General features: G+C 40.9%; 1 protein-coding gene across 1 annotated transcript in view; it reads right to left on the reverse strand.

Annotated features, from left to right (window-relative positions):
- Positions 1-203: 203 nt before the first annotated feature.
- The window catches only part of LOC127627146 (cdc42 effector protein 4-like), a 31,357-nt gene continuing 18,986 nt past the window's right edge, over positions 204-12,574 (reverse strand). Inside the window, exon 2 of the mRNA XM_052103401.1 lies at positions 204-4,712. Coding sequence (XP_051959361.1) covers positions 3,532-4,521 — 990 coding nt within the window. The 5' untranslated portion in view covers positions 4,522-4,712 and the 3' untranslated portion in view covers positions 204-3,531. The remainder of the gene's footprint in view (positions 4,713-12,574) is intronic.

The raw sequence follows: 12,574 nt of genomic DNA on the forward strand, positions 1-12,574 counted from the left end.
AGGAAATTTGATTTCTCAGATATGCTTCTATTAGGATCATATACAGTTAATATCACTGTATCAACAGACTGGAATAGCATTATACATTAGCATGAGAATGATTATCAATCATGTAAAACTACCAATAAAACACTGGTGAACCACAACATGAACAAACAAAATGGCCATTTGACAACCCTGAATACCAGTACAAATTACAGCTCTCTAGAAAAGTTTATCAGCTTTCCTTTTATTGAAAAATATAACTATTTTGAAAGCAGAACATGAAAGATAGAAAGTGAAAAAAAAAATGAAATGGAAATTAAAGAGATTGTTTTACACTGTTAATTAAAGGTTTAGTGTTTTGTCACTGGTGTTCTAGTTTCTGTTTTCTACAGATTTGGTGTCGTACCTACTGTTGAAATAATCAAGCAAAGAAGCTATAGAAACCCCCATATCATCGTAAATTGCAGGCAACAGTTTTGGCCTGAAAGAAAAAAAACAAAAAAAAAAGAAAAAAAATGTAGATGGAGACATAGTGCCCTCAAAACCCTGCTTTAGTTCAGCATTCCAGCTCCTTTTCAGTCTCATAAATTCAGTTCCAGACATGTGGCCTTCTAAAGCGTTGCATGCAGCCTGATCTCTCGAAGACTGCTTACTTAACCCAAAAAGCAGCATAAGAAATTGGCGCATTTGCATATCCCAGTTTGTGCTTGCAGACATAATGCAGCATTTTAGCCAAATGTAAGGCAACACGAGTTCCTTGTACCCCATCAGAAAAGCCCTTTTCCAAACCACACTATACACAGCTTGAAAATCACAGTAAGAAACAAGTCAGCATTACAAACATCCCAACGGTTTCTTTCTTCTCAGTTGTACTTTACTTTTCCCTCTGCACAGACATGCTTATTTCACAAAACAATAAAAAACACTCCCCTGAGACCAACATGCTAAGGTAAAACGCCACTGATAGTTCACTGAAAATGCAAACTAAAGTCTAAGATCTGCAAAATAGTTCTGTACTATTGAAACCAGCAGTGTAGGAACACAACTAATGGTTGAAAATGCTGGCCTCTTCAGCTCTTAGTGCACTAGTAATGTCAGATTACAGGGCCAACACAGTTCACTAAACAATAACCTTAATATATAAAATAAATATATACAGCAAATAACTGAACAATGTACAAAAGTAACTTTAAAAATATTTTGTGAGATTGAAAAACACTATTTCCCAAAGCGCACAATTAATGGTTAATACTTTTTAAGTTAGTAAACAGGGACAGATATTTGATGTTTTTCATGGTAATGTGGAGCTTATTGGAGTGCTACTGAACAGTATCTTGCCAGCAAACTTGGTAATTGTAGCATCTTTTTTTTTCTTGGTAATTTGTGAAGGTCTGGACATAACTGCAGTTGAGCAAAAAGGTGCGGGAATTCCAAACCACCAGCAAATACATACACAGGCCCTAACTCTAACTCTGGGTGGAAGTGCTACCTTCTTTTGGAGTGGGCCCAATCCCCTTCTGGAGTAACCCCTATCCCTTGTGGAGTTTTCCCACCCTCTTTCAGAGCTTCTGTTCCCGTTTGGAGATCTCAGGCTACAGCAATACCTATTTGCATTTTAGAGGGTCTTTAGTCACCAAAGGCACCAAATAGAATTGCAAAAAGACATTTGGACAAGCTATTGGTTAAGACATTGTTGTTATGATTGCAGTGTTGTTTGGTGCTGCGAGTGATGCTGAAATTAGACACTTCATATTCACCTTCACAGAAAAATGCTTACTCTATCAAATTCGTTATAATTTCCAAAAAGGACTAAATATTAAGAAATTAAATGTATTCTATATTTAACTGATGTAAAAATCAATAGTTTATGGCACCAAGTGGTTTTACAAGTACAGTCTCATCACAGGGTGTTGATCTCTTTTCAAAACCTAAATATGCAGATAGAAAGAATTCCAAGAATCATTGAGAGATGAAAAACCTCTACAACCACTTCTGTTGATGAGCATTGTTTTAAGTTCAAGGCACTACTCCAGCCCCTGAATATAAGACATCTATACTCTTTATCTCTCTGATTCTATATAACACTAATCAAAAATACACTTCTGTATAGCCTTCTAGACATTAATCTTTTTTTCATTCACACATTCGCAGAAATAACTGACAATAACTAATTTTTTTTAACTGCAGCCAGTCTGATTCAGCTGCGGTCATGTAATGCAATGCCACGTTGCTTTTGTTTTCTCTTTCTTCTATCAATCTGGACTTCTACACATCTAAATAATTGAGAATTTAATGTGACCTGACAAGAAATCCTTTTAACACACACAAAGCACATGACAAAGTCCAGATATACAAAATGAACAACCCCCACATGAAAGGTAACATATTAGAGATTAAGTTCACACTAATCCGTTTTCATTTGAAAATGCATTGATTTTTCTACATTTACTCCGTTCATCCACACTAAAATGGCATTTTCCTCCACCGAAAATGCATTCATAAATGCTCTCAATAGCCACATGAGAGCCACTATGAAAAACATTAGGAAACGGAGGTTTCAAATTTTAAACTGATTAGTGTGGATGTTCTTCTGAACTTCAAACATGTTTATGGTATTCCAGTCAGCATTTAAAGGAATAATTCTTCCAAAAATATTAATTCTTATGCAGAACAAAAAAAAAAGAAGTTTTAATGAATAATGCAGTCCATGTTTTCAATAAAATGGCAGCGGATATAGTCTTTAAACATTAAGAATTACCCAAACATATAATAAAATCCTTGCGACTCGTGTGTGATATTACAAGCCTTCTAATGTATACCATAGGTTTTGGTGTCCTTTTATAAGATCTAAAGTGAGGCACTATCATTGTATTGACATGATGGATGGAGATATTCATAAAGATTTCTAATTTTGTGTTCCGCAGTTCATTGTTGGTTGAACTATTCTTAAAATCCTTTAAATCATTTCGGTTTGTGAACAAGACAACATTTTTAAATATAACTTGATGGAATCCATGAGGACACAAAATGTAAAACAAGACTGTTGGGTGTTTGGAAGTGCTTATCAGAGAAGGCATAGGCAAGTTTTAACAGAGTACTGCATTGCCAAAAAGTCCAATGGTCATGGAAGAATATGAAGTTTGGTTCAACACAAACCTTTTGTATTAGCACTATCAGTGGTCAACACTGAAATTCATTAATGATACTCACTGGACAGCAATTACCATTCTGAAATGGAATTACATTCCCTTGGCATACACAATCAAACAAACACGCAAGCATATTCTTCTCACAGCTGTGGCTGCTCTGGTGAAAGTCTCTAGTAACAGAGAGAGTTTGTATACCCGAATTAGGATTTGTAGTGAAAAAAGCATACAGAGTTGTAGGCTAGCTAGGGCTTAAACGTACGTTTTCCCTTTCGTCTCCAAAATATAAACAGACCACCAAATCTGTGTGCTAACCTGAACATCCACCAATCGAGCCCAACCCACCTCCACCCCTTCTTTCAGTCCTTAAAAAGAACAATCTGGCACCCGGTGGTTTACTTTACACTCTAATTTCGTCATCACCATCGTCATCATCCATGTAAGAGAAGTCCCTGTTGTCATGCACTCTGGGTGAGCTGTACTTGATGTCATCCATGTTCCCGTCATAATGGTTGTGGGTTTTTTCTTCCAGGAAAGTGGAGCCTGAACTGGAAATGGAACAGCTGTCCAAGTGCTGATGGTTCCTATTATGGAGCTCTGGAGTGTAAGGGGTGGTGCCAGGCCTCTGACGTGGAGGTCGGACTGGAGGAAGGGGCTCCTCTTCCTCAGCCTCGTTGGGAGGGCTCTGAAGTGGCGAACTGCATCCCTCACTACTTTTTCCCTCTTCGAATCCGAGATCGTCATCATCCCAGCCTTTCTTGTCCATCACACTCAGGATGTCTCCCAACATGGAGGGCCCAAGATCAACGTGAAAGGACATGACGGACTCTGCGTGTTTCATGCCTCCGATGTATGGAACTGATGGACGCAAGTCAGTCAACTCACCAAAATTCCGCTCGTCAAGCTCCAAGTCTGATGCAGTGGGTGCCGCAGCTCCATTAAGCGGCTTTCCGTCAGCTTCTGAAAAGTTCTTTAGAGGACTAGAGGACACGCTCTTGGGAAAATGGATTTGGCCTTGTCCTACGTCATCGTCGTTTAAATATGGCAGCGAGATTGCATTCTTTACGTAACTTGGTGAGCCAACGGGGGGCACCATTTTGGCATTGTCAGGCTTATCACGATTGACAGACTGAGAGCGCTTGCTGCTTCTGAATGTACGGGACAGAAGGCTCTGTTTAGGTGAGTGCTGTTGCACCTCAGGTTCCCGTGGTGGTTCCCCAGAGCGAGTGCTCAAAAAGGAGGTGTCACCAAACGCATCTCCTCCTCGTCCCACATGCATAGTGTGCCGGAAATCTCCCAGAGGCGCACTTATCATTTCTGCAGTGAGGTCAACACGAGATCGCCGTTTTGACTGCGAGGATGTGGACACAAACTGCTTCAGAATCGGCATGATGATGTTCTCCAATATTGTATAACAGAATCAAAGTCTTTTGTCACCAAGATACAGGTAACTCTTTTCACAAACTGTGTAGATCAAGGACAATGGTCAGGATGAAGACTCTTCTATGAAACTAGGACAAATGGCCATTTTAATCCTCATGGAGCACATCAGTGTCCTTCCTGAAGCATCTTCAAACTGACCTAAAGCAGAAGAGAATGGGGAAATAAAATGCAATTTATTATAAAAGATTTCAACATATATAGCAAATAATCTCAGATATATTATCTTTCAATTCAGAAGTCAAGTTCAAATGTTGCTGTATTGGATATAAATTGTACATAAAAAATATATTATTAAAAACTGAACTACTAGAGCATTTTTGACTGGGCCATGCAAATTACATTTAAGGCAAAATGTATGTGCTCAAAACTTTCCTTTTGTCTTTAAAATTCCTGGTTACATAGAATGGAAACTTTGACTAACACGGCTCAGGAAGAAAAATCCGGCCAGCGAAATAACTAGAAGCATTTCACCACACAAGCCACTTGAACTATTGCATAACACAAGAATTGAGAGCTGAAAGAGGAATTGCTGTTAGCAATTCATCCCATTTTCAATGACCCTTTTTATTGTTCTTGGTTGAGGAAGTGAAGTGGTGAAAGGGTGACACGTTGCGCGAGTTTTGAATTACAGAGCTTTTGTTACTGAAAGATCGGTGGCAACCACTTAAACCAAAGCTCTGTAAACTTACAACTTGACTTATTATAGACCTTTGAACCTTTTTTGAGAAAATGTCGTATTGACTTGCATGAACATGTGAGGATTAGTGCTGAAGTGGGACATTGGTGCTCTAAAAATGATCCTAGAAAATAACTCAAAACAAACATGTGAGTAAAAACTGTCTACTGCTCAATTCAGACAGTAACGCAAGGCTGCAATTGCATTTTAGTAAAATAGTAAGTGATGTGTGAACTAGAAGTAAAGCTGTTTAAGAAATAAGTAAAATCTAAGAAATCTTAAGAAGAGTTAAGAAATGCAGAAGACTGTCTGAAAGTAACACATGTTGCCTAGCAAATACAACTAAAAAAGTGCGATCGAAAGGGTGCATGTGGCCTGAGGCACCAATCCCAGCCACAAATCCCCTTTCTTTCCAAATCCACATTCACCTTGTGGTTACATAACTATGAGCTCAGAGGCTCCTGGGAGAACAGAGCAGCAAAAGGCTGCATTTCTTCCTAAATTCAACTCAAGCTCGTATGGAATCCTCTGGACTATGTGCCAGGCTCTTATATCATCAGGAAATCTAGATCACTGTTCTACTCTTCTTCAGCTGCCTGAGATATGACTTCCAGACCTAGTGCAGAGTGCTGACATGGTAGTTTGTCTTTTCCCTTACCACTTTCCAACTTCCGTTCTTTTCAGAACAGCTCTAAATAGAGTCAAGTTGTCATCTTGTAGGTTTATTACTTTAATTCTGACAGTAAGTGAACACAGTAGAAGGTTGGGACCCAAAACTTTGAGGTCTGAGGTTCAGTGCTTGTTTACGGAGTTATACACAGAATAAGAGAATCCTGTGGATTCAAGTGGTCTTTGGGTTCACAGCAGTCTTCTTAGCTTTGACTGACCACCAAGAGTAGACAAAAGACCTTTCTAGACTCATCAACCCCTTAAACAAACCAAGATTAAAGACTTTGAGTTGTAAAACAAATACAACTTCTTGCACGATTTCTCTGAAACAAGGTGAAATCATTTCAACCAAGCACTTGTTGCCATCTAGATGGTGGTCTACGATTCTCCATGTTTTCAAACATGACTTCATACCCACCCCCAGGTTGCATGTCATCTGTATGGATGAGATCCAGGCATCAATATTCCAAAGCCACGTCACCCCACCAAAACATTTGCATCTCTGACAACAAAAGCCTATTGAGGTCAGAAGTGACTGTAGCTGTGCGAGAACAGAAGGGGTTTTGATAAATGATAAGCTTGCTACTCGAGTCAAAGAACTGGGCGTCCTTGCAGAGGATTCAGCTCTGCCAGTTGGCGGCCTGACCTCATTGTTGAATCACAGCATATCGCCTTACTAAGACTGCATCATGTAGATGGTAGATATGTTTTGTGTATGCGTGTTTGTATGCATGCACAACAAATGGACAATAGAGCAGAGTTCCTGCGTGAAGGAATTCCAAAAAAAATACAATTTGTAATTCTTGAAAGTAAAAAAAAAAAAGTTTAATGAGAAACAAGCATGAGAATGTATTTATTATATCTTACACAAGTTGATAAACCCTTATGATGTAAAATGCAAAAAGCTTACATTTACCATTCAAAATGGACCTGAATCATGATTGGTTTTTATTAAACTTTGCCCTACATTAGTACTTCCTCCTGGAAAAGTAAATGAGTAGCTGACCTGTGTTGTCAAGCAGTGTGATATGCCATACATTATCTACTTTATGCCACTAGCGCCACAGAATGGAATTGCAAAAATAGAACATTTTATAAAACAGCTTTTCAAATACGCCTCTCGTCTACTTTTTTTTTTTTCCCCTCCCCGTTTCTCCTCAATTTGGCATGCCCAATTCCCAATGTGCTCTATGTCCTCGTGGTGGCGTAATGACTCAAGCTGGGTTGCGGAGGACGAATCTCAGTTGCTTCTACATCTGAGACCGTCAATCCGCGCATCTTATGTGGCTTGTTGAGCGTTTCCGCAGAGTAACGCTATTCACAGCAGCATCCACGCACAGCTCACCAATCACCCTACTGAGAGCAAGAACCACGTTATGGCAACCACGAGGAGGTTAACCCAACATGACTCTACCCACCCTAACAATTGGGCCAATTGGTTGCTTAGGTAACCCGACTGGAGTCACTCAATATGCCCTGGATTCAAACTTGCGACTCCAGGTGTGGTAGTCAGCGTCTTTACTTGCTGAGCTACCCAGGACCCCGCCTCTCATCTCCTGTTGATCAAACCATCAGATAGTCCCGTAGCCAACTGCCATTGGTTGATTAACGTTGTTTGGGCGGGTCTAAGTGGGCCATTCAAAAAAGCACAGGAATTCTATAGTGCCACAGAGACTGTGTTTACAGTTTTGAGAAAATGAACTTATGCATGGCTTACTTGTAGTTGTCTCTGCTGGGATAGAAGTATTTTAACACTAAAAAAATTTTTATTTATAATAATGTTTTTCTTTTTTTTTTATAAATTAAATCTTAACTTTTCAAGTCATTAATTAATAATAAAAGTTCAACAAATAGTTAGTGTCTTTTACCTTCTTCATATCGGTTTCCAGCAATCCCGGCGTGTAAAAACTTCATAAACTGCTAAACTCAGTGGATTTCAGAGCATGTAATTCAAGTTAGGCATCATTACAAAATACTAACAGCTCCTGAAACACAGCATACCAGTTAAGCCCTCTCTGGACTTATATGTCTGTATATCAGAACTCACTGGAGACCAACAAATTCACAGCTGCACAATAAGGGTCTAACCACACATCTGCAGGGCCGCATTTCAGCAGGGGCCCGTTTCACAGGCTCAGAGCCGGAATAGCAGGAGACCCTTTCCGGTCTTCAACATTCCCAAGCATGAAACAGACAAACATGAGCAAACATCTCAGTCTGTCTCGTCTGGCAGGAGGTAGTAGAAAAACAAAAGAAGGATTGTGGTTTAAAATGAAGTATAATTTCAAGTATAAATGTGGCCATTAGAACACTCTTTTAAATACCACGACCGAGTATAGAAGTCCACGACCAGGAAAATAAAGCAATGATGGTATAAATTATTCACATCTTTGCAACAAGCATCTTTCAGATGTTGAAACATACAAGCACGTACCATCTCCCATGATTCATACTTATGTTGTTATCTCACAATGTCGCTGTCTCTTGCGTTAAGTCTCCTCCCATGCAAAGCACATGGAGGAAATCAGATGAGACCGTTGCAAGTGATGCCAGCTGTCAGTTAATGTTAACGGCACTATTTATAGATCTGTTTAAATCTTTTAAGAGTAATTGTTACTTCTTAAACAGGGTGCTGCTGAGCTCTGTAAAAGATCCTAACAATCTACCATCGTAATAGCAGCTTTCTCTAGTTTTGATATGAAAATTTGGAGCTTATTTTTACCATGTTTTATAAAGGCCTAAGCAATTAGGTTTGAGAGCCTGTGCTATAATGTGAATATAGTTAAAATCTCCTGTATAGTTAAAATATATCTGTTAGTGACTGGAACAGTATATTGACCAATTAGCATACAGGACAACACTTTTATATTCAAGCATCATTCACATTAAATAAAACTAAATTTATATATATATATATATATATATATATATATATATATATTTATATATATATATATATATATATATATATATAATAATTTGTTTGTGATAATGTCATACTAGTGTGAGTGGGAAAGGCCGGTGCCAGACTGTAACTCATTGATATGTAGGGCAGCAGGATTTGAAACACTCATCCGTTTGATTAACATCGGGACGGCACCCTGGATAATCCCTTTAAGTACTTAACTTGAAGTCTAACCTTTAAAATTAAATTGCAAGGTCGCAGGTGCCAGCAGCAAATCTGACACTTTGGCACAATGCCTCTCATATCAACAGTTACTGATCAGTCATAAAATCATCAATACCTAAAATATTAATAACATAAAAGCCAGACATATTCCAGGATGTAAAGTATTGCATGCAAACTCTTTCGGCATGATACACTGCAGGAAATACACACCATGGTGTGATATTCCAGAAAAATCCATTGTGAGAACTGCTGTTATCGATCAAATAACAGAATCATTTTCTCGTTATGCAACGGCAAAATATTAGCCTAAAATGTACATTTAATTTCATGGTGCTAGATGACTGGTTACTGCTACAAAATAAGTGACATATTCTATACCTCAAACATGCATGTAAACTCATTACATAAACTCTAATCCAAGAACCTCTCTTTTCGTGTATTATTCTGACCTACCTTTACTTTTGGGTACAAAATTGCTGAAAAATGCCACGGTTAGCTTTCAGTAAACATAATTAGCATCAGTTAAAAGGATAAAAGTCAGTAGGAACTCTCTATCTGTAAACAAGCATTTGTCAGCATGTGTACTCATCCAAATGTCACCAAGTGTGCGAACCCATTACCTACTGAGAAGAGGAACTCATTGAATAGTGCAGCATAAAAGAAACCTGTATGGTTTTGAGATGTCAGCTTGTTATTATTGACTACAATTACAACCTGTTTTTTATCTAAACTCTGACTGACTAGAACTAAGACCTTATATAACATCACCAAAATGGGTACTATAGCAGGATTTAGTGTGGAGATTAATGTCTTCTACGGTCAGTTTCCTCTTTCAGGTGAACTATACTCATGGAAGAGGAACAATTAGAAAAAAATCTTGCTACGCAAGTTACTTAAAGTTGCTTTCTAGGTTAGCAAATTATTAGGGCCGGGTAATATATCAAATATTTATGATATGATCACGATGTGGCTGATGATATAGTATTAAGCAATACTGTGAATATTGCAATGATTTTATTTGATTATTATGATTATATTTCACCAGATGCCAAACATTGTAAACTACAAACTGCAATTTCAGTGTCAAAATAAAAGCTCCAGGTGAAGGTCAAGTAAATAGTAGGAAATATATTACTTTTATAAAAACAAATAAAATCCTTAAAATAATGATGATAATTCAGTATTATATTATAATAAAAAACACAACTGGGTTCCACAGTAATTTAGTGTTCTACAATATTCAACTGGTAGTTTTTGCACTCCTAGTTTTGAACACCTTACTAAATTGTCTTTATTAAAAAATACATAAAGGCAAATAATGCTTTTTATTTAGCTACGATGTACCATTATAAAATATAAATATAAAATTGCATGTTAATGAAAATTATCTCATTCTCCCTGGTATACATTAAGTGAAAGTGCAGGGAAACCAGCCTTTATTATTTTTAAATAGATTTTTAATAGAGCTGTCAGAATTAACGTGCAATTAATTAAAAACGCATATTAACAGGTTTATTTTTCTTTAACATGATTAACACATTTACTGTTAATAGAGCTGCAATGTGTTCGCCCGCAGTCATTAAACAGACACACAATAAAATAGCATAACACGGCAGTCCCATAGAAATTCTGTGGGCGGAACAGTCTTAACATGCTAGTTAACCATTATGCTCTCTCCTATGATAGAGCTGCGTAGGTTGTTATCTCAATAAATAAAATTATCTCTGACAGCGCTTCCCTGTCGGTGACTAGAGTGCATATAAGCGTAGTTCGTAGGCTGGAACCCTGATTTTCATCTCTTCAGCGAAGCTCTTCGCATCACTGAACCGGAAGCCGCGTCGCCGTTCGAGGGGCATCAAGCAAGCGTGGACAGCGCTCGAAGAAGCCGGCCGTCTTCGCCACCTTCAGCCGTCCTGCGAGCTATGCCATCCGGCGACGTATCCTTTTTAAAAGCAAGCTCGTTCTTAAAGAACTTCACAAAAGAGCACGAGCGTCTTTAAGATGCCTCGCTCCACTTGTGCGCGCCCCTCTCAGCACCGGAGACCGCCACATCATCTGCGCTCTCTGCCTGGGACTGGGGCATGCAGAGCTCGCCCTCGCCGAAGGCGGATGCGATCTCTGCGAGGAGCTGCCGATGTCGACCCTGCGGGCTCGACTCGAGCGCTCAGGACCGAAGCCGCCGCCGCCTTCCGTTCAGCCAGCGCAGAAAAAGCGCCGCTCTCAAAGGCTGCCGGAAACAGTGGTAGAAGCGATTGCCTCGCCGGAGCCCATCCCTCGAGCATCGCCTTCACCCTCCCCGCCCACCCGGATGCGCAGTTGCCGCCGAGCGGCTGCTCTGCTGCCATCTCAGACGAAGAAGCGGAGGATAAGGGCTGTTCCATCATGGATTCGGACAGCGAGGAGTGGTCAGGCTCACACGCCTCCTCCTCGGCCCAGGAATCCAGCAGGACCCGCGCCGGAGTCGAAGGGGAACTAACACACCTCCTCACACAGGCCGTCGACTGCCTCGGGCTCGAGTGGTCACCGCCCTTGAGCAGGCACTACCTTTGCCCACCCTCCGCGAGATGGCAGTCTAAACCAGTGCTCCCATCTAAGGCCTGCAGAACAACTTCCGCCTGTGTTGGCCGTGCCTATTCCGCCGCCGGCCAAGCTGCATCTGCTCTGCACTCTATGGCCGTCCTACAGATCCTCCAAGCGGACCTTCTGCGGGAGTGGGATGAGGAAAGCAGGCATCCAGAGGCGGTTGCAGACATGCGAAGTGCTACGGACCTCGCCCTCCGCGCTACCAAAGCTGCAGCCCAAGCTATGGGGAAGTGCATGGCCGCGCTGACTGTGACCGAGAGATGGCTAACGCTAGCCGACATGGGAGAAGCAGAGCGCTCTACGTTCCTCAACGCACCGCTCTATCCATCCGGTCTCTTCGGCTCCGCGGTGAGTGGTATCATTGACCGGTTTTCAGAGGTCCAAAAAGCCACACAAGCCATGAATCTCTTTCTGACTCGTCACGCTAGCTCCTCTGCAGGCCGCCCACGTGAGCCTCCTGCACGAGCCTCTTCACAGCGCCCAGCTCAACAAAGCCAGACTTCTCAGCGTCGACAGGGTGGCTGCCCTCGTTCACGCTCAGACAGCCGCCGCAGACCGCCGCCCCCCCGCGGGCCTCGGACTAGAATTGCGCTGAAACCTGAACAACCGAAGTCCTCCTAGCTTTGTTGACAAAATGACGGATCAGTCCCGCTGCGGCCGGACCACCGTCAAAGCTTCGCCCCCCTGTCATTCCCCTTCCTTCAGGCTACTACAGTGGTAGATTCAGCAGCCAACAAGCCGGTGTTAACGCCCGCTTGCCTGCGCTCAAACGCCGTTTTCACGGCGACCCAAATAAATCTGGTAAAGAGCAAGCATGCCATATGTGTAGAAAATGTGCCCACAACCCAGTGTTCACCTCTACACACAAGCATTACACATCCCGTGTCCATACCAGAGAGCAAACATGTCTTATGTGTAGAAATGTGCCCACAATCCAGTGTT

The sequence above is a fragment of the Xyrauchen texanus genome, chromosome 33 (assembly GCF_025860055.1).
Source record: "Xyrauchen texanus isolate HMW12.3.18 chromosome 33, RBS_HiC_50CHRs, whole genome shotgun sequence".
Taxonomy (NCBI): domain Eukaryota; kingdom Metazoa; phylum Chordata; class Actinopteri; order Cypriniformes; family Catostomidae; genus Xyrauchen; species Xyrauchen texanus.